The 23,926-nt window shown below is 42.5% G+C and overlaps 3 protein-coding genes and 1 long non-coding RNA gene across 5 annotated transcripts; 2 read left to right on the plus strand and 2 right to left on the minus strand.

The window, feature by feature from the left end:
* Positions 1-1,797: 1,797 nt before the first annotated feature.
* On the plus strand, positions 1,798-5,110 carry LOC100646373 (inositol oxygenase). Its single transcript, XM_003393629.4, has 6 exons — positions 1,798-1,945; positions 2,402-2,585; positions 3,025-3,233; positions 3,374-3,510; positions 3,584-3,814; positions 4,089-5,110. The coding sequence occupies exons 1-6, from the start codon at positions 1,928-1,930 to the stop codon at positions 4,195-4,197; spliced, it is 888 nt and encodes a 295-aa protein (XP_003393677.1). The 5' UTR covers positions 1,798-1,927; the 3' UTR covers positions 4,198-5,110.
* LOC110120228 lies at positions 3,164-17,491 on the minus strand. Of its 2 annotated transcripts, none has more exons than XR_007226854.1 (5): positions 16,926-17,491; positions 15,593-15,736; positions 15,262-15,363; positions 14,246-14,372; positions 3,164-3,271 (listed from the first exon to the last, which is right to left on the minus strand). It is a non-coding gene; the product is annotated as an uncharacterized LOC110120228 (long non-coding RNA). The 2 variants fall into 2 exon arrangements; XR_002308876.2 differs by lacking the exon at positions 3,164-3,271 and adding an exon at positions 10,495-12,323.
* Positions 5,255-20,641, plus strand: LOC100643641 (bone morphogenetic protein 2-A). Its single transcript, XM_003393687.4, has 3 exons — positions 5,255-10,149; positions 15,319-15,439; positions 18,309-20,641. Exons 1-3 carry the CDS (start codon positions 9,217-9,219, stop codon positions 19,139-19,141), a joined length of 1,887 nt encoding a protein of 628 aa, XP_003393735.2. The 5' UTR covers positions 5,255-9,216; the 3' UTR covers positions 19,142-20,641.
* Positions 20,154-23,909, minus strand: LOC100646576 (nucleolar GTP-binding protein 1). Its single transcript, XM_012317279.3, has 9 exons — positions 23,773-23,909; positions 23,590-23,681; positions 23,228-23,502; positions 22,917-23,154; positions 22,587-22,829; positions 22,262-22,513; positions 21,885-22,163; positions 21,526-21,804; positions 20,154-21,414 (listed from the first exon to the last, which is right to left on the minus strand). The coding sequence occupies exons 2-9, from the start codon at positions 23,635-23,637 to the stop codon at positions 21,115-21,117; spliced, it is 1,914 nt and encodes a 637-aa protein (XP_012172669.1). The 5' UTR covers positions 23,638-23,681; positions 23,773-23,909; the 3' UTR covers positions 20,154-21,114.
* Between the last annotated feature and the right edge of the window lie 17 nt (positions 23,910-23,926).

Genomic DNA, 23,926 nt, shown 5'->3' on the forward strand with positions numbered 1-23,926 from the left:
GTCGTTGAACGTTTCTATCGGCTAAATAAGTAAGCCAGTCGTTCTTCCTCGATAATTTGTGATATGAAAATAGCATCGATTTGTTATGCATTTAACACCGATCGCATATAAACTGCCCCGAGGATTTATTTCCTTTTGCGCCAAATCAATCGTCGTCTAATTGAGTTTAATAAATCGAGAACGCGTCGCTTGAACTACGTCCGCAGAAGGCACGTGTGCCGTCGGAACAAACAAAGAATAAAATACCAACAAACACCTGTTTAAAGGTTTCCGTCGCATAACTGTACCAAATGGAATCGTACAAAATGCAATTTTCGTTGAATTTTCTCCAAAAGTCAACAACGTAGTGCGAGAGCAACAACGTTATTACTTGTAATCCTGCTGCGGCTCTCGAACTTTTATATTTCAATTTCGATTTCAACAAATTACAGACTTTCGATATTTTAAGAAAATGTTTAACAGGAAATCACGTATCGGTAACGACTTTCTTCGTATTTTCTTCGAATCTGAGATATTTTCCAATGTTAGAAAAATACGAGTGTATCGAAAATGACTGAAAGTACCTCCTGATAGTTCGTAGACGCACAAATTCGATCGAAAGTAGAAACGCGTACCATGAGATGAATCGTTCAGTACTAATTTGTAATAGAAAAGCGTGAAGCGTCAATTTCCTTTCTTCAATTTCCAGTCAAAAGAATTCAGGGTCTATAACATTACAGGCTAACAGAGTAACCTCTGTTTTTCTCCTCTTCTTCCTCCTCTTCATTCTCTTTCTCTTCCTTCTGGTCCTCCTTCTCATCCTTGTAATTTCAAGAAAGACTTAATCGTTGATGAAATAGACTGTCTTTTCACTAGCCAATAGAAAAATACCGTTACGCGAATCTTTTTCATACCGTCCCTGGTACAGTTTGAAACATCTTTTTCATAATATAAAGAATGCCATTCATGAGCCCGCACGATATCTTTATGCGTCGCTTTTCACGCGATTACGTCCAATTGTATGCTTTGTTAATTATATAACGTTATGGATCGATTCAAATTGCGAAATACATTTTTATTTTCGTCCAAAATAAATAATGCTTCTTTCATAAGAAAACCGTTAATAAAAAGAGAGGGAAAAGTATATCAAAGCAAAATAGTGTAAGAAAATAGCGTCCCTTTGATAAAAAAGACTTGCTTACGGAAGAAAGGAGGGAAGTGAATTAAAAGAAGAAAAGAAAAATGCAAATGTTTGTTTTCATCCAAAATAATATCTCTTTGGTAACAAGAACTCGAACGAAAAAGAGAGAATAATGGGATAAAAGAAATGAAACTATACTTTTATTTTCATCCGAATTAGTATCTTTAGTTTCATCGCGAAACGAGTTCCAGCAAAAAGGGAAAGATACGGGTAAAAGGGGAAGAAGAACGTTAAGAAAAAATGACGACAAAAAATCGGTTGATCCAATGAATCGAATATCAATGGCACCAGAATATTACGTGAGCGAAGTTAAAAACTTTCCAACTTGGAACACTGACGATGAAAGAACAGTAAAAGAAAATATTATTCGCAAGGCATGAAGAGGAGAAGAAGGGAGAGAGAGACAGACAGAAAGATAGGTTGGTACTGTGAACGGTACGGAAGAGATGGATACATTGATTGGACGAAGAGTTCGAAATGGGGAGATCCGTAGAATGCGCTACTGCTAAATTGTTAAATTCCACAAAGTGCTTTTTACTTTGTGGGTTCGTCTGTTTAGAAACATATACGAATGTATTGGATCGAGATAACATTATCGCTTACCGAACATTATGCACGTGACCATACTTTGATGAGACAGAGGTCAAGGGTTGAATTGCCTCAGATTTATAAGTTAACTCGGTCGCATGGGACTAGTTAGTCAGTGTTGCATACTCAATACCAGTTGGAATATAGTCGCATAGACAGATGTCGGCCAAAACGCTCGTAAGTATTAACAGGAGACGATGAATCGAGTAGTAGCGATGATCGTTAGCTTCTTCGATCGAATTTGCCTCGATGATCGATCGTCTTGATCTTTAATCGTCGCCACGGTAATCGAACGCAATTTTCCATTTCTCTTTTTCCGAGACGTCTCCTTTTTTTTGACTTCCGCGTCGTTCGTTGCGGTACAACATTTTTCGGTTGTCGATGTACGGTGTACGGTGCGCAAACCCTACGAAAAAAAAGACGATGTCGATAAACACGAATCACGATCGACTTTCACGAAATTTGGAGGCAAACGTGTCTCTCCTTTGCTCTAAATTTGAATTATGAGTCCTCCGACATCCATCGGAACGTGGACAACGGCCTCGGTGTTTAGTGTTTTTGAAATCACAGGACAAATAGGAAGAAGCGAGGGAAAAAGAAAAAATAATAAGTGTGATTGATATGTGACGACAGACACAGCCGCAAAGGCAAACCATCCTGGATCCTTCGGACAAGTATCGACCAGAGACTGTTTACGCGGGAAAACTGGAGGGCGAGTTCAGAGATTTCTCTGAGGATCCGACCGACCCGGTGAAAGAGCGGGTTCGAAAGACCTACGAAAAGATGCACGCTAATCAAACCGTCGAGTTTGTAAAATGTGAGTAATACATCGTAATGCACATGTATGTACGTGCACTGACGTAAATATCAGGACACCTATTCGTTACGTACAATGGAAAATCCTATACAGTTTTACTTTATCTTATTTTGTTTAGCATTTTAGACTATAAAGTACACGCGATAAACGAATGAAATAATGGATTTATAATAAAATAAACGTAGTAGGTAATTTAATTACTAAGCAAAAGATACTTGTACGTTAACAGGTGTCCTAATATTTATAATCGGTATCGTAAGTGCACCTAAGTTTTGCATTCACGTCGCGTGTTTCCCCATTAAGTTTTCAATTGCGAGCTATTCCGAAATAAATAGCGAGTAGATAACGAACGAGTAATTTTGAATAACGGGAACGAAAAGAAGGGAATAATAATCATCCGGTGAATCGTATTCGTAATCTTACGGCTCTTACATTTCAGCTCGCATGAAAGAATGGCTGCGATTCGACAAGGCCAAGATGACTATAAAGGAATCGTTGATCAAGTTGAACGACTTGGTGGACGAGAGCGATCCGGACACCAGTTTGCCAAATATCGTTCACGCTTTCCAAACTGCAGAATCTATCAGAAAGGAACATCCTGACATGGATTGGTACCACTTGACCGGCTTGATTCACGACTTGGGCAAGGTAACGTATCTTGGAGCTTCTCTAGATTAGAAACCATCCTAAAAAAAAAATGGCAAGAAATTATTTATTTCGTACTTGAGACCGTATTCTTTAAATAAAATACTTCTCTCTTAAGTAAATGCTAAATTCCTCTGATCCAGATAATGGCGTTTTACGGAGAACCACAATGGGCAGTTGTGGGTGACACGTTTCCCGTGGGATGCGCCTGGGCTGATTCTATCGTCTACAGGGCAACTAGCTTCGAAGATAATCCGGACGGTAAAGACGCCCGATACAAGTAAGTATCAAAGAGAACTGGTTCATTCCTCGAAGAAAGATCGTGGTAAAACATTTTTCACGTTTCGCTTCAGCACGAAATACGGTATGTACAAACCAAAGTGCGGCATCGACAAGTTACTGATGTCCTGGGGTCACGACGAATACCTGTACCGTGTCCTGGTGCACAACAAAACCAAACTACCAAACCAAGCTTTAGCTATGATTCGTTATCATTCGTTTTATCCATGGCACGCGGGTGGCGACTACATGCACTTTTGCACCAACGAAGATATGGAGATGCTGAAGTGGATCAACGACTTTAAGCAAGTATCCATATTCAATCACCGCGTTTCTCTTCTTTCTTCAAAAATGACTAAAACTAATGAAAAAAAAAGAAACAAAAAACAAAAGAAATAAGAAGGAAAAAATGGTAGAATATAATATACGCGGAATGTTAATATCAGTTTCTCGAATAATTTAGTGTCTTTGATAAATACGTATCAGGCAACCGTCGATTTTATCGTCTTCCAAAATATATATAAAAAGAAGAAAGATGAACGATACGCTCTGACTAACCGTTTGACTATTACGTTTCAGTAAATACGATCTGTACACCAAGAGCGCCGAAGTCCCGGACATCGAGAAATTGTGGCCCTATTACGAGAAATTGATCGATAAGTACATCCCAGGTGTACTAGAATGGTGAAAATGGAAATCGTAGATTTTAATCGTCCGTGTGCGTAACGCATGGACAAACGATTAATCCGTGACCGATTACCGGTTATCGTTTACCTGCTTCCGACCATCGGGCATCGTGCGATCGACGAGCTTTCCTATCTGCGATAACGATAGTACAATGGATCGGACGATACTGTACTTATCCTTTAGTCGCTAGCTTGATACGCAATCCGTTTCGCTTTTGTCCGTTCCCGACGAAACTCGACTGGAAGAAGGCGCGATGAAAGAGAAGTAGTCGATGTCGAGTCGAGTGAAAGAGAACGAGATCGGTTAAGCAAAGCGGTGAAAGAACGGAGAAAATTGTAGCGTGCAGAAGCGAATGAATAACGGGGAATAACGATGAGCGACGTGTTCGCGTTTCGTTCCTTTTCATCGATTATACGACTCGTGACTTTCAAGTTTCGAATTTCGAAGAAAGTTCGCGGTATAATCGATAGGATCAGGGATCGGCGCGAAAGTAGGACTAATGTTGATTGAATAGAAAATCCAGCGACCGTGAGTTCCGAGAAAAGAGCTGACTAAGACAGGGAAAAAGAGGGAAAAGTTGGGACAAGCTGGAAATTGTCGTATCGACCGGAACAGTCATAAAATTCTTGCGTTTACTACGCTTTTCTTTCCTTTCTTTCGTTTTTCTTTCCTTTTGCTCGATTTCTAGCACGCGCCCTCGTTTTACCCTTAGCTCTCGCCGCGTATATGTTTAGCCATTTCTTTGCATCGATTCGCTCGATCGAGTACCACTCTTTACCATTTCGTATTCCAAAGGAACGCAGAGTCGTCAGCGCGAGGCTCGGTGGTCGATATAATGTAATAATTTATGCATTCTTCGCGACTAGTCTTTGTTTAATATTCGCCGAATAAAGAATTCTTGTTATACAATCATAGAATCTCTCTGTTTGCTTTACGATCTTGGCAGATACTACTATCAGCGATAACGAATTAACCCTTTATGCTCGATACATTTATCGGCCCTTTTACGTCATAGCCTGATACTCTAACACACAATACCCATTGAAGTTTTAAACATTACGCTATTGATTTCTAAATAGAACGTTCGAAATACCGTTCTGAAGAAATTCCAGAGTGAATAACGATACTTTACAAAGCAAAGATTTCGAGTTGAGGGAGAATTCCTTGATGCACCCCGTGCTGCGATGAGCCGTATCCTTAGTGCACGAAAGATAGTATGGGAAGCTCTAGAAACCACGGGTATGCGTGGTAATCGAAAACGCATCGACTTTCGAGAAGACCCATCGTGCACCATCAAACGGTGGTATTCGCTTAACCCGCCCGTTGCGTTCTTTCGTTCCCACGTGGTGCGATTAGCCTTCGCTAACTTGCTGCACTTTTCAAACATTCACATGTTTCCCGCAACTGAACGTCAGATTGAAACGATTCGATTCGAAGATTCGGTCGAAGATTGGACCAGGAGAAGAGGGAGAGACAGAGGGAGAGAAAGGAAGGGAGAGAGAGAGAGAGAGAGAGAGAAAGAGCCGGTTAAAATGAGAGAGATCGTTAAAACGGATTCCTACGTCTTTTACACGCTACGATGACATAGCGGCAAAGAATTTGGTTGATAAAAATCCGGAAGTACGGTTTCGAAGGTTATTCGCGGGACATTCGCTCGTTTGATCTTGGGAACGGTTGGTGTCTCGAGCCGCGTCGTCTCTCAAGTTCGTTGGACGCGAACGGGAAACACCAGTATGGGGCTTCTTTATTTTTAACGCACGATTCATCGGCGCTCTTGTGTCGGCTGAGGATATCCGAGCGGAGGCGGTAACGTTCGTGTTGGTATCGGTGCCAATGCCAATGCCATTGTCGATTCTGATGTCAATATCGATATCAATGACATCAACACCGACGATAATCACGACAGTGATCAAGTACGATAACATCTGGAAGGATTTGTCAATGACGAAGAATGAACAACATTCCAGGCGACTCGTAACGAATAGCGCGTAACGGTGCGGAGAATCGGCGTTATGTAGTTCAGGATTTCCCATCGGCAGAGATTCCTCGAAAATAGCGCGAATCCTTCGTAACTTGCAACGATATGCGTTACAGCGATGGTGCGCGTAGGTTGCCTGTTGTCGAAGGAACTTTGCTCGCGAAATTGGCTTAGTCATCGACGTATTACGGGATATTACGGGGTATTAGCGGGAACAGCCGCAACGACCGGCAACGACCACGACTTTCTAGGCGGACGTGCACGAGGGGCGTGCAGGAAGGACTGGCCGTCCCCGGTATTCGTGAATCATGCTCTACCTTGCAAGTCCGCCGGTCGCCGTTTCCAAGAACAAACAACGCGACGCGATGTGACGCGAGGTAAACCGAAGAGGTAGGAGCATTTAGCGAGTCGCAACGAGGCAAGGCGGGGTAAGACTAAGCAAGCGTACCGCACCATGCGAGGTAGAACGAAGCGAAACACGAAGCGACGTGACGGAGCGAGGCGCGGCATCGTGCGACGCGGTGCGATATGTCGCGTTAAACAGGACAAACTAAATACCATTCTCGTACAAACTATATATGTAGTTACGTATCGCTCGTCCTTTCTCTCCCTCTCCCTTTCTTTATGCAGTGTCTCGTGAAAGTATTTCAACTTATCGTATATCGTGAGTATTGTATGAAATGTTTTAAAATTTCATTTCAGCGTTGTGGCGACATCTGACTATCGCGGTAGCGTTGATAAAGTCGAGGCTGGTCCAATAGGAGTTTGGGAAAGCGTGCGTACATTCGCGTGTAATTTTATCTCTTTTTCTGTTTCTTCTTCGTTCGGCCGCGGAAACTTTCTCTCGCGTTGGATCGTCGATTTGGATCGACGGAGGGCTGAAACGTTGTTCCGAGATCCCTCGGATGACGCGTCGACTGCCACGAAAATGCGACGCGGTCGTTGCGTCGCGGTCACGCGAACTTTTCATTCCACGAAAAAACGTGCGAGCCCGGGGGACACGAACGCGCGCCTCTAGCGCGAATTCGTTTCACCGATCAATCGATTCCCCGAAATCGAGCAGCGTTTAACTCTCCGAAGGGTAGTCTCCCGTACTTTTGAGGTCGCGTGCGTAACCGGTTAGCAGTTGCGTCAATGTTGCGAATCGCAGTTCCGTCTGCAAACCGTTCCCTGCATCGAGATGCGTATTTCGTCGATTGGATGGCTTGAAAAAAGGATATCAACCGTTTCGCGACCGAATATCTCGCGTCACAAAAACGAACAGGCACTCGTCGTTTCAAGGCGACTTTTGACCTCGCGAGCGATTATTCCAATCTCTTGGCTGACCGTCTCTCGATTTCCTCGTTGACGTTGTCCTATTTAACGGTCCTTCCGGTGATAAAGAAGCACGGACTAGGCGCCGCCTTTGCTTCCGTCACACGGACGCATTTGTCGCGTAAAACTTTGATGGTTACCGACAAGAGCCACCACTCGACAGGAATTCCTGTATTCTTCGTATAATCCTGTTCGTCCTAATTCCACGCAATTTGTAGAAACTCCATTCTGGCGAATACATATAGCGTACAGCGTTGATATATTCGCGCGTAACATCGAAACGAGACTCCATGTAAGATACGATCGACAATGTCTGGAAATAAAGTACCTCCGTATCTCTGTTACTTTTAAGCTGTTCTACCCTTTATTCACGCGGTATACCAATTTTTCACTAAAGAAAGATTTCCAACGAATATTTTTTGATTTGTATACCTATGCATGTTCGCATTAGTTTCGAATATGATCGAGTAATCGAGTAATCGTTAGGGTCGCGTCTCTTTACAGCGCTAACGATACCTTAAAACGTTTTACGTGACATGTGCAACGTATACATGAAAGATTTCAACGATAAGAATCGGGAAACTTTGGTGAACCACCGCGTGCCTCATTTTGTCAGATTCGATCGAGGAAAGATCGGTGCTTGGAAACGATAGACGACGAACACGAGACAATGTGGTCAACGGGGGCTACGACGACAGCAAGGATAGCAGCAGCAGCGGTGGTTACGACGTCGAACTGGACGCCGAGAGATTGGAAGCGCGATCAGCCGGCCGGCGCGCCGGCGGGGAGTAGTAAACGGGATATATACGCGAGTGCGTGTTGCCGAGTACGGTATTCGGCAGTCGACGCGCGACGTCCGAACGGAGCGGGTCGTATTTTCTCGTCCCGTTCCGTCTCAATCTGCCGTGTCCAATAAGAAGTTCCTCGTGTCATTCGATATTTAATATTTCCGACGAGTCAACGAAGAAGAGGGAGACAGAGAGCAAAGGGCGCCTAGAATCATTGAAAATCAGTCGACAATCGTAAATGTTCGACCGGCCTGTGTTTTAAGATGACCGCCTCGGCACTGTCTCCTTTACCTTCCTCTCGCTTTCTTCGATCCTTCTCCGCGTTCGGTTCTATTCCGTCCACGTCAACGTCGTCGTCGTCGTTGTCATCGTCGTCGTCGTTGTCATCGTCGTCGTCGTCGTCGTGGTCGTTGTCGCAGTCACCGTTACCGTCGCGTAGGAAGAAGAAACCAAACGAGCGGACGATCCATCGTGGTCGGCATTGTTTGGCATTACGCGTTAAGAGGAGCGGATGAATCGTCGCGTGGCAGAGCAACAGTGGAAGAAAGTGAAAGAATCGAATACGGTTCGAATAGCGGTCGGACACTGTAGAAGTAGTTTTTGGAAATCTCGCAGACCTTTGCGTACTCGTTTCCAAGTCGATCGCCAAACACCGTCTTAACCGATTCGTTGAGATTCGCGCGAGTCTCGGCTGACATGTTGGTCGACGCGTTTAATGGTTGACAAAAGAGTAAAAGTTAAAGGTAAGAAAAGCGACGTAAAGAAGATAATAACGAGATAGAGACGAGAAAGATAGAAAGAAAGAAGGAAAGGAAAAAAGGTGAAAGAAGAGAGGTGTAGGAAATTAGATATAGAATCGGTGCACGATAGCGACGAGGTGCTTCCCAGGGAGGAGGTGCCCCGGTGGATCGTGCTTAAACTCGTGGATCAGGAGCCGGCTATGGGAAAGCTGGCAACGGCTGGTCGACTCGTGACCCGTGACAACGAGCAGCAAGAGGCATCGGTGTGGTTGCTCGAGCGAAGCGGCGCCAGTTCCGGCCGCGCTCTCGTCGCGGTCCCTATCGGCGGGGTCGCAGTCTGTGGCGTGATCGTCCCGCAAGTTGAATCGGAAGCACCGATCCAGGTGACCGGCCGAAACGCGTTTACCGGCACTGCGTCGAGTTGCTTGGAGAACGGTGCTCGAAAGGGGAAGGAGGATCGCCGAACAATAGCCCTGGTTGGAATTTGTCGGACCAGACACCAGGCGCTGATCGACGATCCAGACTCTCGATACTTTGTCGAGACGGCAACCGGCGGCGACGACGGTGCCGGAAGAGATGACGCGGTGGTTCGCCTCGAAGGTTCGTCGTTCGAGTCTTCTCTAGGTCGGAAATCCGGATGGTGGTTCGACGATATCGTCAAGCAGAATACAAAGGAGAAGAGAAGAGACGTCGTTCAGGAATACCGTCCGAGAATTTCCAATGAATGGCGACAAGTGGCGCGTAAAGAATCGTTAAATCGGCGAACGATCGTCGAGGGAAGGAGATGCGAACGATGTCGTCGACGTCGGTGGCTGAACGGAAGCAACGAATCTTCTCGTCTGTTTGGAATAGCGACGACGATCGTGGCGGTTGTGGTGGCAGTAGCGGCGGCGGCGCTTTGCGTGCCGGCCGCGTCGGCCGTGCCGATGCTGCCGCGGGAGAGTCCGCTCTCTCGAACCGGTCCTCGACACGACCTCGACCGCTCGACCGGTCTCGAGGACGTCTACGAGGACGCTTTCCGAGAAGAGGATCGACCGACGACGAGGACCGTTCTCGACGAGACTGAGCTGGATATTATCAGAAGGAGCATCGCGCGAGGTCTTGGCCTCAAGAGGATACCCGACCCTTCCAAGGTGAGTAGTCTTTCGCTTCTCCCTCTTCCCTTTTTCCTCCCTTTCTTAGTTCGCTTTTGCTTCTTTCGTCTCTCGTTCTGTTCCACTCGATATCGATGCGGATACGGAAATGGCCACAGATATGCATATCCATGTCGATGTTTCACGTGACAACGTCACACGTCCGTTAGAACACGTTAGTTACGCGATCCATTTCGAGTTTTGTCGTTTAGGGAGTCAATTTTTGGTCTGTAAAAAATTCACATAGCAACGTAATGTCAACGAGAAAGTTGCTTGAGCGAAGAAAATCGTTACTATTATTATTGTTGTTGTTATTATGAGATTCTATTTATTTAACAGGCGAGATAAGCGAGAAGAGCTCGCGTTTCCTTTTATATATTTTATACCAAACTTTTATACACTAATGGAAATGTATTCCCGTCTATGGTATGAATAATAACAATGATAATAATAAATAGCACGAGAAAAATGGGAAAAGCAGTTGGAAAGTGAAAAGAAAAAGTGAAGGGAAGCCGGAACTCTACGTGGAAATAGAAGAATGCTCGACGTAGAGAAGGCAGAGAGTAGCGATGGTGGCGGTGGCGGTAATGGCGGCAGTCGAGTTTCGCAGAGGGTAACGAACAATGAACGAAAAGGAAGAAAGGACTAAAAAGATAGAGAGGGTACAGAGAAGGGGAACAGATGGCGAGAGAAGGGAATGCAAGAGAAAGGAAAGAAAGGGAACGGAAGGGAATCGAATCGAAAGGAGCAACTCGACGGCGAAAGGGTATTATGTGTATACCGTAGAAATCGCGGGAACGACATGGTGCAAGCGGCAAGTAGTACGTAAACAACGGCGAGTCGAAGACGAGGAACGTGGGTGGTCTGCGTTGCCCCACTTTCGCTACGTATGCACGAGCACGTGCGCATTCCTGCTGGTATGCAGAACCGGCTGTCCACGTGCGTACGACGACAACGCCGCTGCTGCCATGCTCTGTTCTTTTCTACTCTATTCAACTCTTCTTCTCCCCTCGTTCCTCTTCGCCTTTTTTCATTTGGTCCCTCGCTTTCTGCTACTAATGAAGATGCAGCACGTTGCCTATGATGAAACTGCCGGACCTGCCGGGGTCGTTGGACTATCGATACGATCGAGGCAGGTTACATCGCATCGAATCGACTAATTCGTGTCGCGAAAGCAAACGACGTCTCGTTTGGATCAAACGAGTTACACGAATTCGAATTAAGTAATTCGACCAACAAAAATAAGTATAAGTTCGGATATAAAAGCTCCATGGCCGTGGGATGATTTAATTAGAATCGAGATCGATGGAGGTTTAGCACGAGATGCAGAGTGATTTTAGACGCACGCGTTTCCATCTAAATTCGGAGCGTTACGTGAACGTTGGCATCGATCGTTCGGAAATTCCCAAGCGATCCGAGACGATCGGTGAAATCGGAGGAACTTGGACTGAGGATTTCGGTAGGAAAGTGGAAGGAAGGTAGGAACGGCGATTTAGTCGATGACGATGATCGAAAGAGGTCTCGTTCCGGATCTTGAAAAGGACAAGAGCGGGAGAAGAGGTGGCGGGAGCGACATCGCAAAAGAACACCTGTTGTCGCAGCCTCTATAGCCGGTAGGTTCGCCGTTATGCGCGCACGCGATAACGAACGTCGATTCTTGGCCGTCCTCGAAACTCGAGGACATCCTCGACAAGTGTGAGAGAGAGTACGTGTGTCTCGAACGCAAGCACCTACATATATACATACATGTAGGTATGTAGCTCTAATGCCAAAGGGAAGATAGAACCAGTTATCTTTCTGGTTTTCTAGTTTTCAGGTCTTCTGGTTGCGTGCGCGCGCAGACATACATTCTTCTTTTACCTCGTTCGATGATCCGCCGCACTTAACGCGTACCCACCCGTCCATCGTCGACATTTATATCCAGCTTCGTTGGTTTTTAACAAGACGAAAGAGTCGATCCGAGACGAGAAGAGACGAGGAGACGACGATGGGACGACGGGACGACGAGACAAGAACCGGCGGCGTCGAGAACATAGAATATGTCCAATTAACTTTCTTTCGCATTCGTCGCAATCGATTTGCAAGCACTTCGTCGTAGTGATCAGAGATAGTTTGAACACGATTGTAAGCAAACGACGTCGCAGATTACATATTGCGCTGTCCGCTGATCGCTTCTGTAATGTCGCAAATATATAACATTGTATTAGACTTATCCTTCGGTTCTAGTAACGTGAATTTCTATTTTATACTCTTATGATTTCTATGTACACTTTATACTTTTTGTACACTGATGACAGATAATTCGGTATACGAAGGAAACGTTAATTCCGTTTGCAAACGAAAGTAACGAGCTACGAAGCAGAAAAGTGGCGATCGTCTAAATTTATCCAATCGACTCGGATGATTCGCGATTCACAACGATCATTCTACTCGATGAACAATGAAATTGAGCGAACTTAACGATCTGGAAAGATGAAAATCGCAAATAGATATTTGTTTGCTTACCTTCCCGCGACTTTCACCGCGTTAGACCATCTCGACCTCGAGAAAGAATGATACAGCGAGATTCATGGTCGTTATGGTTGATACTGAAGAGAAAGCTATGGGAGAAGAGCGTGATGGCGTTGGCTCGCGATCGAACGTGTTACAAACGCGCACCCGACATCGAACGAAATCGAGTTCGATGAGAAACGTTCGAATCTCAAACACGATGACGCGCATTCCCGCCGCGTGTTTCGTCGAGCCCTCGAGCCTCGAGGCAGAGGGGCGAGGGTTACGCGAAGAATGCGGCCTGACTCGTCCGTCGATACACCTAGACGCGATGTGCGTTGCTTGCGAAAGATCTTTCTTCGAGACGTAGGCGTGGGAGGCAAACGAGCGTACGTGGTTGCGCGAACGTTTCTTCAAGGTCGTCCGCATTCGCTACAACGTCACCTATGCCCTCGTTGCGCGCTTACATACACTTGTTTCCAGATTTCTCTCCCCAAATACGTTATATCTCGTGAACGGATCGCGCAGTCGTTCGGTCATCGCACCGACCACGCGATTACACCCATTCGCTAATATCGAAGTTACGTCGAAGATTCTATTTTCAAAGTGAATCGCTAAAACCAAGAATGACAAAGTTGCGTCGGATACTTCATTTTCTCGGAAACGAACTCTGATTTTCAGTCGTCCTAACTCTATTTGTACTACAAATTTAGGCCCACGGCGTACAGAAGATAAGTTCGGTCGACCTTCTACATCGAAAAAGAACGTTAAGATTCATAATTCATGCAATATCTTACAACGAATCTGGTCCATACCGTTTCTCATAAAGCTTGCATAGGCCTATCTTATTTGCTTACGCCACGGTGTATTTTTCCAAGAAAATAATACAAGACTATCGATGAAAGTGATACGCGACGTGGTTGCGTTTAGATTCTGTTCCTTTTGAATCCCGGCGCACGGTCAACGCTCGTTGGAGCAACATGTACATACGTACATACTATGTATCGGGATCTTTCTACAATTTCGTTCGTGTTCGAAGTTCGCGCAGTCATACCATGTCTACATCTTCTTACCCCTCCTCGCACATCCTCTCTTTACCCCATTCCCTCTCCTCTCCTCTCCTCTCCTCTTTTCCTTACATTCTCCTACCTCTTTGCAAGTAGAAACATCTTCGAGTTTCGTGATAGCCATTGAGCAAGCGTGCGCCAGTCGAGTCTAGCTACAAACCAAGACGAAAGACCAACGAACGCGACATCGATGACCGACACTGACCGACCTTTCGAACCAGTCAAGCGGTTGCACACGAGTCAACTCGCTTGGGGTCGGCAAACGACGTCTCGGTTTCAATCCGCAACGAGCGAAAACGCGTGTCTCAATCGATTTACGATTCGCCACACGAGTCCTTCTGACGGACTAACGATCTTGTGTCGTACATTCCGGTCGACGAGGGTTATCTTTCCCTCGAAGTATGCAACTTCGAAACCTTGGCGAATACTTGACGCACGAATGACGCGACGGACCACCGTCTCGACAAACCGGAACTCGCTCGAATCCACTAACTAGCCGACTTTAAAGAAAACAGCCAGTTAAACGAGTCCATACTTACTCGACGTATTGCGGAGGCGTCCGTGTGTCTCCGTTTCACACGGCTCACGGCTCTGATAGCTCGCTGAGTCATCCTTAACGACACGATCCTTCAGTACTCGTGTCCTCCTTCCTTTCAACCTCACGATCTGTGAAATTCATTTCATTTATTAAACGTCTTTTCACTTATTAATCGTTGCGTTGCGTTATGTTGGTCGACTCGTGCGTTATCCCGCGTACCGCGGCTAGCTAGAGCCGCGCGAACCGGCTAATTTTACCGGAAACGTCTAGCGTGTCTGGACTTTCTCACCATGGAAATTATATACCAACACGAGTGACGGCGAGGGTAAAGTAGCGAGGGACGTGTTTCGAGTGGATCTCGAAAATTGCAACGATGCTCGAGAACGACAAAGGGATTTGAAGAATAGGGAAAAAAGTACAAAGGGGGACCGGCGAGCAACGGCGAAAGAAGGCGAATGACGAGTGACGAGGAAAGAAAGAGGCAAAGCGAAGAAAGGTTGTTGAGCCGCGACGTTGGGAAGATGGCAGACACTATATCAGTGCCTCGCCCGCAAACTAATTATCCCGCTTGAAGATCGATTTCAGTGAAACGTAAAAGCGTACGATTCGGTGAATTTTTCCATAGGTCACCGGAATTTTGCTTTACGTGTCCAACAGAGATTCTATCGCGCTTTTCACGCAATCTCTCCGATATTCAACAACTTCATTTCCCTTTCCAAATTGATTAATGGAAGAACGCTGTCCACAACTCCTTAAACTAATTATGTAACTCTTGCGTGTTAATAAGACCTTTGAGATCCTCATAACCATTTCTCCTATATCCTTATTTTCCAGTAAAACGATATTGTATCAAGTTCTACGTTCTGTTTTCATAGCTTCAAATTTTTGTAGAATTTCCATTCCACGTAATATGACTTTCGCTACGCTTACACATCTTTTTATGCATTTTACGCTAATTTCTTCTATGCTAATAAAATTTTATCCTGCGTATGAAATAAATAAAACCATCATACCTACCACTGTGCGTTCGTTAGCTGGTCAATAAGTCATCCTCACATATTTCCTTTTTTTCAGGCAAACGTCAGTCAAGCCGAATACGAAAGAGCTCACAGAGAGTACCTGATGAGAATGCAGTCGTCATTCGACGAGCGAACTTTTGAAAGCAAGAAGTTTCTACATGTGTTTCCCGCTACAGGTAACCAACGATAATTGATCATGATTGATTGATCGCGTATTGAGACATTCTTCTTCGTTCTCGAATCGCTGATAATTTAGTATCGGTTCAACAGAACCGGCGATCTTTGGAAACGCGAAATATCTTACGATCTTTCTGAAAAAATATACATACCCACGCTATAATTACTACTTGTGTAAACATCGAGCATCCTAGTTTCCGCCAGTTCGGCAACGTCGACGAGATTTTACCAGGCGTATCTGGAATCGATGCGTATCGAACGAACCGCGATTATCGATCTTTCGCATAACCTGTAAACTGAGAAAGATAAGTCAATTTCTTACTTTGATTGTTAATATCATGATAATTTTTCTTATTTACGCATTTTCTGTTTTTTTACATGTCGTTTCACGTTTGTTTAAAATAAATTTAAAAAACGTAAAAGCAAAGTTACTTAATCTTGAAAATTTCATCGTAATTGCGAATAAATAATGTATCATCTGCTTTCCCCTAAATATTTAACTATTTCACTTTCTTCGTCCTTTTTTATTCTGTTACCACTTTAAGATTCGCTATTTTGTTAAATTTCTTATAGCTTGTTTATTTTACAACTACATTGTTGTTTAGATCCTGTAGTGATCAAAATAAACGAACATCTATCGGTACTAAGTTTAGAGGATAGAGCGAATAACGCAACAATTTCCAATTATATCATTTTAAATAGTTTATCCAATGTTTTTTATGCGTGCTACTAATCATTCTCATAGTAAAACAAACCTATTTTTTGATTCATTGGTATTGATCTTTTTTATATTGATGTTATTTGCGATCGTTATAATAATTAATTATAAATTTCAGTAGCTACGTATTTACCGTTTCAGTTTATCGTAGAAATTCAAAATGCAAAGCATGACTGATGTTACTTATGGAATGACACGATATAAAGCGAATGAGTTTACAAATAAAACGCTTCGTTTCGCTTAACGTAATTCCACTTCGGTTTATCTCGATTCGATCAGATTCCATCAACTCGTATCTTCGCTCTATTTTCTCCTTTTCCGTTTTCGCGTTATTCCGCTTGAGAGGCCTCGCCAGAAGCATCTGCGTTATTATGAAAGAGAAATTCCGATCGCCACGGAATGCCGAGTAACGAGTTTCCGAATGCAATAAGAACGAATCGTCGAGAAAGATCAATTTGTCGACGACTCTCACGCGTGACTCTCGACAATCGATTGCAGATCGCCGGTAATTTATACCATACCGACCCTTACTGTTTTTCGTCACGAGCCCAGACTCTAGACTCTAGACGAATGGAGGCGTACCGATTCTACGAAAACTAAGCCAAAAATATCGTAAAATACTATTTATAAAAGATATACCCACAGACTAAAATATTTTAGATAGCAGTGGTGCAAGGTAAGCTATAATTGGTGCGAGTCAAATATTCAGAGAAACCGTTGAATTTCCATTCAGTGACGGAAGCATATAGGCTTGCTCGATTACTTACACAAACTGAAATATCGAAATATCACCAATTCCTGAATTTCACTTCGTTTCCAGTTACTTCACAGTTTGAATTTTCATGATTGATTTCTGTTATTGATATATATTTACCACGATAATCGTGGCGAGACCATTTCTTTAGCAATAAATCGACTCACAGATCTTTTCAAACATTCCAAGAAAAATAGAAACATTACCGAATATATCTCGAATCGTTTGTTATACATATACATAATATGGACTGTTTCGAGACACCGAGTCGAGATAACGTTCGAGTCGAACCGTTGCGCGTTGTATATCGTTGCCGACATACGACGCATACCCAGATAACTTTCTCAATCTGTTTCGTCGTATTTTTACGATTATTCCTGACAGATTTATTTCCTAGGATCCGTAACGCGAGCTTCGTATTACACGATGTTTTACGACTGCTACCGAACGAGCCGATCTAAGTGACGCGACGCTAATCCGTCGGTGTTGTGTTACAAGAATGCCACCGTGTTTTCTCTTACCAAACCCAACATCTATTTTCCAATTGGAGAGATCGAATATAGATCGAATATATCGAAATAATCTAACGAATAAGTTACATCGTAACTATAGGTATCAATTTTCTTCTATGAGATCGTTGCGTACTTCAATATGAAGATGACTGCGTACAATCAATAATATTCTCAATATTGTTTATTACTTATCCACGAAAATTTAAATATGTAAATACGATACAACACAACTTAGAACTTATTATATATTGATAATAATTAAATATTGATGCTAATATTGAATCATCCTATAAGTAATGCAGTTTTTCTGAAAGTGAAGTTCAAAACAAAAGACAAGTTGTTACTATCGGACTTCTATAAAATTGCAAAAGAAAGTGTAATATATCGTGAACGATATTGATTACGCGAAAAGAGATCGAAGATTCGATACGCCCGCGAAGCGAAGAAAAAGCGAACAGGGACTCGTACGTACGTGTACCAACGAATTACCCCGGAATTTAATAATTCCACTAATTAACCGATGAAAATGGAACGGACGAGAGTTGCCGTTCTCGTGATCTCTAGCCGGATACGCGTGAACACGTCCATTCTCATAGGTCATAGGCGGTTCTAACGATATTTTCGCATCCGCTGTCAAATCTCTTAACGTACGTGTGGTTAAGTTGATAATCGCGACGGGAAAATTGAGAAGGTGAAAGATAAAAGACAGGTAGTTGAGAATGCAGAAATCGTGGATTCCATTTAGCGTCGACATACCAACAGGCGAGAGAACGAGGAGGGAATGTAGCGATAAAAGATCGAAGATAATTCAAGGTTTTCACTTACGTAACGTTACGCGTTACGCGTATCAATTGTTCATGTTTATTCGTTCGTGATTGTTACAGCGTATCCTGGAAACGAATCGAGTCGACTAGATGGAACGAGCGAAAAGGAAAAACCCTATCGTCACTGGTTGTTCTTTCCCGTGGAAATTCCTCAGAAGGATCTGGATCAAACGTCGGTAGATCACGCGACGCTGCGACTGCTGCTTCACGGTCCGACGACAGATTACTACACCGAACGTTCCGAGCTGGAGGTGTTATTCTATCTCCGAATTTCGTCATTTCGTCGCTCGAGAAAGTTAATCGGTCGTAGAAAAATTCAGCTGCAGGACTCCCGAAATCCAAGATGGCTCGAACTCGACGTGACTCAGGCCGCTTCCTCGTGGATCGAGACGCCGCTCGAGAACCTAGGAGTCGAACTGGAATTTATGGTAGACAGCGAACCGGTGACACGTACCTTTTCCTTGCCGGTTCTCAACGTGTTCACCACGACGTATTCGGGCAGTGCCAGAGTAAAACGTTCTTCACCCAAAGATGTGATGTCTCTGCACAAAGGTCGTAGGACAAAGTGCAAAGGCGAGAGTAAAAAGTGTTGCAGACACGAGCTTACCGTCATGTTTAAAGACTTGAAAGGTTTCGAATTTATCGTTTACCCGAAAACCTTCGACGCTGGATACTGTAAAGGACGATGCCCGCCTAGATACAATCCAGCTCATCATCACGCCCTTCTGCAAAGTCTGCTGTGGAAGGAAGATAGAAAAAAAGTGCCTAAACCATGCTGCGCGCCGAGTAAGCTCGACGAGTTGATGATCGTTTATTTCGACGAGAACGATGCTACTCAGTTGAAAAACTCGTACTGGAAGAACATTCAAGTACTGGAATGCGCTTGTTCCTAAAAATACTTTGTCCTTTCTTCCCGAATGGACGAATCGGCTAAATGACCGACTGAGCAACAGAGCTAACTAAGGTCATGTTTATAGTGGATGCTTATTCGAACGAACTTGAGTTCTAACGAACGAAACATCTGAAGACTGCAATGCATATAAATATACTCGTAAAAATCTATATACATATTTGATTAGGCGGATGTATCTTCGTCAGAACGTCAGTTTGTTCGAATACCCATCCACTGTAACCACAGTCTAATTCAATCAACTAATTAGTATATGTACATGTGAACGAACAACGAACGAGCGAACGAACAAACGAGTGAATGGGAGCGAACGATAGAATATATATGTATACGTTCGATCGAAACGACACGATGATACGGACCAGTAAATGCTGCGATTGAAAACGTTGGTTACAGAATGACGAAAGGACAAGGGTTTTCATAGTCGCAGACGACTCACCAAAGAATCGTCCGAATACTGTTCGGTTGTGTCACTTTTTCGTCGTTACTCGCGACATACCGAAAACACTTGCTGTTAACGTATCACGCGAAACTTTCCTTTTCCGCTTGACCCCTTGTCCGCTTGGCATATGCATTTGCGAACGTTTCGATCGATAAAAGTTATTCCGTAAAACGAATGACGAAAGATTTAATCGTATCGCTGATAAACGTTCGATTCGGTTCGACTCGAGGCATCATCGAAAGTCCAGGCTCCCGATCCAGGCTTTCGCATTGACTGTGATACTAAAAGATATCTGGCGTTTCTGCTTGTAGTAATCGTATTTCACACTTTCATCCTCTTTTGCCTTATTTCCTCTTCTCTATCTTATTTTCTCGACTATTTTCTATATTCTCTCCTCCTCTTTCTTTTCTTCTTCTCTTTGTTTTTCTATTTTGATATTGAAAAACCATTAAGTGTATAGAGTTATTGACAACGAGAAGAAAGAAATACCGCGACAGTAATGTTTCGTTTATTTGGTTAGTGTCACTATTAAATGAAGTCTTAACCGGAACAATTTAATTGCTTATAATTTATTGTTCGATCAAATATCGAACGATGGAAACTGTTACATCTTTTTACATATTAAAATATTATCGAACGAATCTTTGAAAGATTGTGCATTTTTTTACCAATGAAATTATGTTAACGTTGTACAGAGGATTTGATCGAAACTTGGTAGCATAACCGAAGTTTGTGCACGGCGGAAATCTCGCGAATGCTCCTGCAACTATATATATGTATAACATTTATGGACTATCACCCAGAAGACTCCCCTGTTTCGCCTTCGTTGTAAATGTACAAACGCATAACCGAAATTATAATGCTTCCGCTGCACCTCGATCAAAAGTTTAAATGCGTTCTCATGTCGTGATGCAAACATGTATCGTTCGCTGAGTCAATTTCGATCACGCACCATAATCGTAACCTCGCGTTACATGTATTTGTCTAATCGACTACTATCGATGATGTAAAATAAAATTTTATTCCTTATTTATAACCAAATAATCCATAACTGATCTTGATTGAACAAAATGTTTTATCCAACAACCGGCATAAAGAGTTACTTGATTTTCTAACGCAACAATGATATGAAGCGACAGTAAGCATTGCACAACATGACACATTCGATATAGGTTACACAGGAAGAAATACGAATCTACGAATAAGGCAAACTTTTCAATACCGCAGCATGTAAAAGGTTATCAACATACGACAGTAATAAACTTTCGCTGAATGCGATGTTTCTTACCCTACGTACGAAGCCAAAGGTCGGTTTACTGGCACTAAATTATGCAATCTAAGACAATTCATTCACATTGTTGCACATTATCTTTCAGCGAGTTTAACTAACCTTTTACGGATACTATCGTAATTACGAAGCAACGTCGATTTATTCACGCAATACATGGGAAATGAATCATCGATTCAATGAAAATTTGGAAAAGATTTTCGAAAATAACAATTTCGAAATACCACTATCTCCTGTCTGTTTTTCCAACACCTCGTTTTCCCGAAAACAAATGTTTTGGCATTTTCGTGCCGATGAATCGATCTGCTTCTCCTTTCAATCCCTTCTTCGCGATCTTTTTCTTCAAAGCTTTATGCGCAATGTTCTTTAATTTAGTCTTCATCGTCGAATCCTTTACACCCATTTCGTCGCGAGCAGGTTTTGAACTACTTCGAGCTCTTGATTGAGACTCGGATTGCAGTCGCATACGTTTCCTAGCTGGTTGCGATAGAGACCTTGCACGTCCTCTAGTCTTGGTAAAGTGCGCCTATTGGAATTTAAACAAATAATCATATACGCGAATCTTATACACATTTTGTTCCGTTACATATCGTTATTCTTGGTATTTATTTTGATTATATTTCGATGCGTTACTCACATTTTCTGTGTCTTCCATATCGATACCCAAGTCTTCCATTTGTTCTTTCAATTTCGATACCGATCTGTCTCGAAGTTTCGCCGCTGCTGTGCGCGGCATTACAGGCTTTGTAGAAGCCTTCAGTATTCGGGCTTCGTCTTTCATAATAGCCTTCTTATCTCGAATTTGCTTAGCCATTTGTACAATTTCTTGCATCGTTTCGGACAACTCAGCCACTTTATAATCGTACATTCCCGCCTCTTCGCGAAGCTGCTCCTCTTTTTCCAGGTCATTTAATTTCTACCGTAGAGGATAAAAATAAAGTACTATCCAAGCAAAATGTAATACGCGTATTTAAAATGAATAAATGTTGTACAAACATTAAATATTTCTGGATCGATGTAATCAGCGATATTGTGTCCTTCCCAAATTTCTGGAATAACATCATATTTTTGATCGCCCTCGATGTCATAATTCTTCTTCAAATCAAGTACATAATCGTCTCCCATTTCTTCCTCTATTTCTCGCTCTAATTTTCGTTTTATCTTTAATCCTTCCTTCCTCTTTCTTAAAACGCTCTCAGGAATACAAGGAGCGCGAATTTTATCGTCTCTCGGCACAGGTTGTGCAACGTGTAAACGATTAAGCAGTCCCTCTACCTGCATTCATAAACATTCAAGAACTTGAACCAGTGTTTTAACGCCTTTTACATTACTATAAAGTAACACAAAAGGTGTTTAAAAAGTATTTATCTTACCTTTTTCGTTCTTATCTTCTGATCAACACGGAAAGCTAACAAACGTTCACACGCTTGTATTTTCACGTCCATTACACCAAAATCAGTAATTGTACTCATTTCCAACACTGGGACATCTTTATCCTCTAACGACTTTAAAAGAGCTTGTTTTTCGGGCGAAAGTTCATCCAGACGCAAAATATCCGATTTATTTGCCACAACTGTCAAAGGTTTGTTAGCAAACAGAGGTTTAATCGATTCAAATAGTTTCACCTAGAAGGTAAAACTGTTGAATCATATTTGAATAAAATGTATACTTTGGTTAGCTACGAAACCAATACTTTACCTGCTCGTCTAAACTATGACCACATTGTTCCGATATATCGCAAAAGTAAAGTACAGCTGCTCGTAAATGCGCGAGTGCAGTTATTGCCTGCATTTCTATTACGTTTCTTTCTTCAAGTGGATGATCTAGAATTCCAGGTGTATCAACCACTTGCCATCTTAAATATTTGTAATCCGTATGACCAACGTATAATGACTTTGTTGTAAATGCATATGGTTGAACTTCAACATCAGCGCGAGTTATCTAAATAGAACAATTAACACAGTTCATAATGTTCCCTGTGCATAAAATGCATAAATAATCTGTTAATAGTTATTAAAATTAAATTACCTTGTTAATGAAACTGCTTTTACCAACATTTGGGAAGCCACATATTATTATAGTGCGCGTATAAGGATCTATACTAGGTAATCGGGCTAAATGCTGACGAACTTGCTCTAAATATGCCAGATTTGCTGCTTGCCTCTTCATAATTGTTGCCATACGTCCTAAAGCAGCTTTTTTCAATTGTTTACAACGGTATAGAGAGTCTCCATATTTCATCAAACGGACATAATCCTTGGCTACACTATTTTGACAATATATGTGAATTTCATTGAAAAACAGTGATATTTGAAAAAATACTATTTCAATATACTTACTTATCGATTAAATGTCTCGCTATATTTATTTGACCAAGAGCTAATTTGTAATGATCTTTGTCATAAAGGACGTTCATTAAATCAGCATAAAATGGATGAACATCATTTAGCTTAGGAAATTCCTGTATAATTTGAGATAATCTGTCATGAAAGTTTTGTTGCGTAAACCTCACTTTACGCAAATAAAATGCACGTATCCTCGCAATTTTATAATTTTTGTGTATAACGGTTGGAGTTTTGCGTTGAGTTTTTGATAAAATTATATCAATAAAGTCCTAGACAAAAGGAAATATTTATTAAATGAAATTTGAATTACAATTGAATTAATTACCAAATAGAAAATTAAAAACAAAGTTGCTAACCTTTGCGGTAGGTACAACCGCGATTTTCTTGAAATTGTATAACGCCATTATTGAGTTGTTCTTTCAACTTATCGTTTTATCAAAATCTTACACTTGAAAAGTTTGTAAAAACTGTTTAATGACCAAGTTTAAGAGTAAAATAAATAAAAAATTCACAAAGCGTATACAACCACGTGTACATACCGAAATTTTACATCATTCGTCATATGAACACAACTTTAGTTGCGATATCAGCGCTCTGGCGGCAAACGTAAGAGACTAATGGTACTGTCAGGTACTGGTTACATGTTACATCAAGTTACACCAGAAAGGTTACATTTACACCAAGTATTTGTTA

This window comes from Bombus terrestris, chromosome 2, assembly GCF_910591885.1.
Source record: "Bombus terrestris chromosome 2, iyBomTerr1.2, whole genome shotgun sequence".
NCBI classification, from domain to species: domain Eukaryota; kingdom Metazoa; phylum Arthropoda; class Insecta; order Hymenoptera; family Apidae; genus Bombus; species Bombus terrestris.

Bases quoted from the DNA above. Each gene is read 5' to 3' on its own strand.
- LOC100646373 (XM_003393629.4), top strand. The intron at 3,234-3,373 runs GTAACGTATCTT...CCTCTGATCCAG, and splicing joins TGATTCACGACTTGGGCAAG to ATAATGGCGTTTTACGGAGA. The intron at 3,815-4,088 runs GCAAGTATCCAT...ATTACGTTTCAG, and splicing joins AAGTGGATCAACGACTTTAA to TAAATACGATCTGTACACCA.
- LOC100643641 (XM_003393687.4), top strand. From the start codon at position 9,217: ATGGGAAAGCTGGCAACGGCTGGTCGACTCGTGACCCGTGACAACGAG. The intron at 10,150-15,318 runs GTGAGTAGTCTT...CCTTTTTTTCAG, and splicing joins GGATACCCGACCCTTCCAAG to GCAAACGTCAGTCAAGCCGA. The intron at 15,440-18,308 runs GTAACCAACGAT...TGATTGTTACAG, and splicing joins ACATGTGTTTCCCGCTACAG to CGTATCCTGGAAACGAATCG.
- LOC100646576 (XM_012317279.3), bottom strand. From the start codon at position 23,637: ATGGCGTTATACAATTTCAAGAAAATCGCGGTTGTACCTACCGCAAAG. The intron at 22,830-22,916 runs GTAATTTAATTT...TGTTCTATTTAG, and splicing joins AAAGCAGTTTCATTAACAAG to ATAACTCGCGCTGATGTTGA. The intron at 22,514-22,586 runs GTAAAGTATTGG...TTTACCTTCTAG, and splicing joins GTCATAGTTTAGACGAGCAG to GTGAAACTATTTGAATCGAT.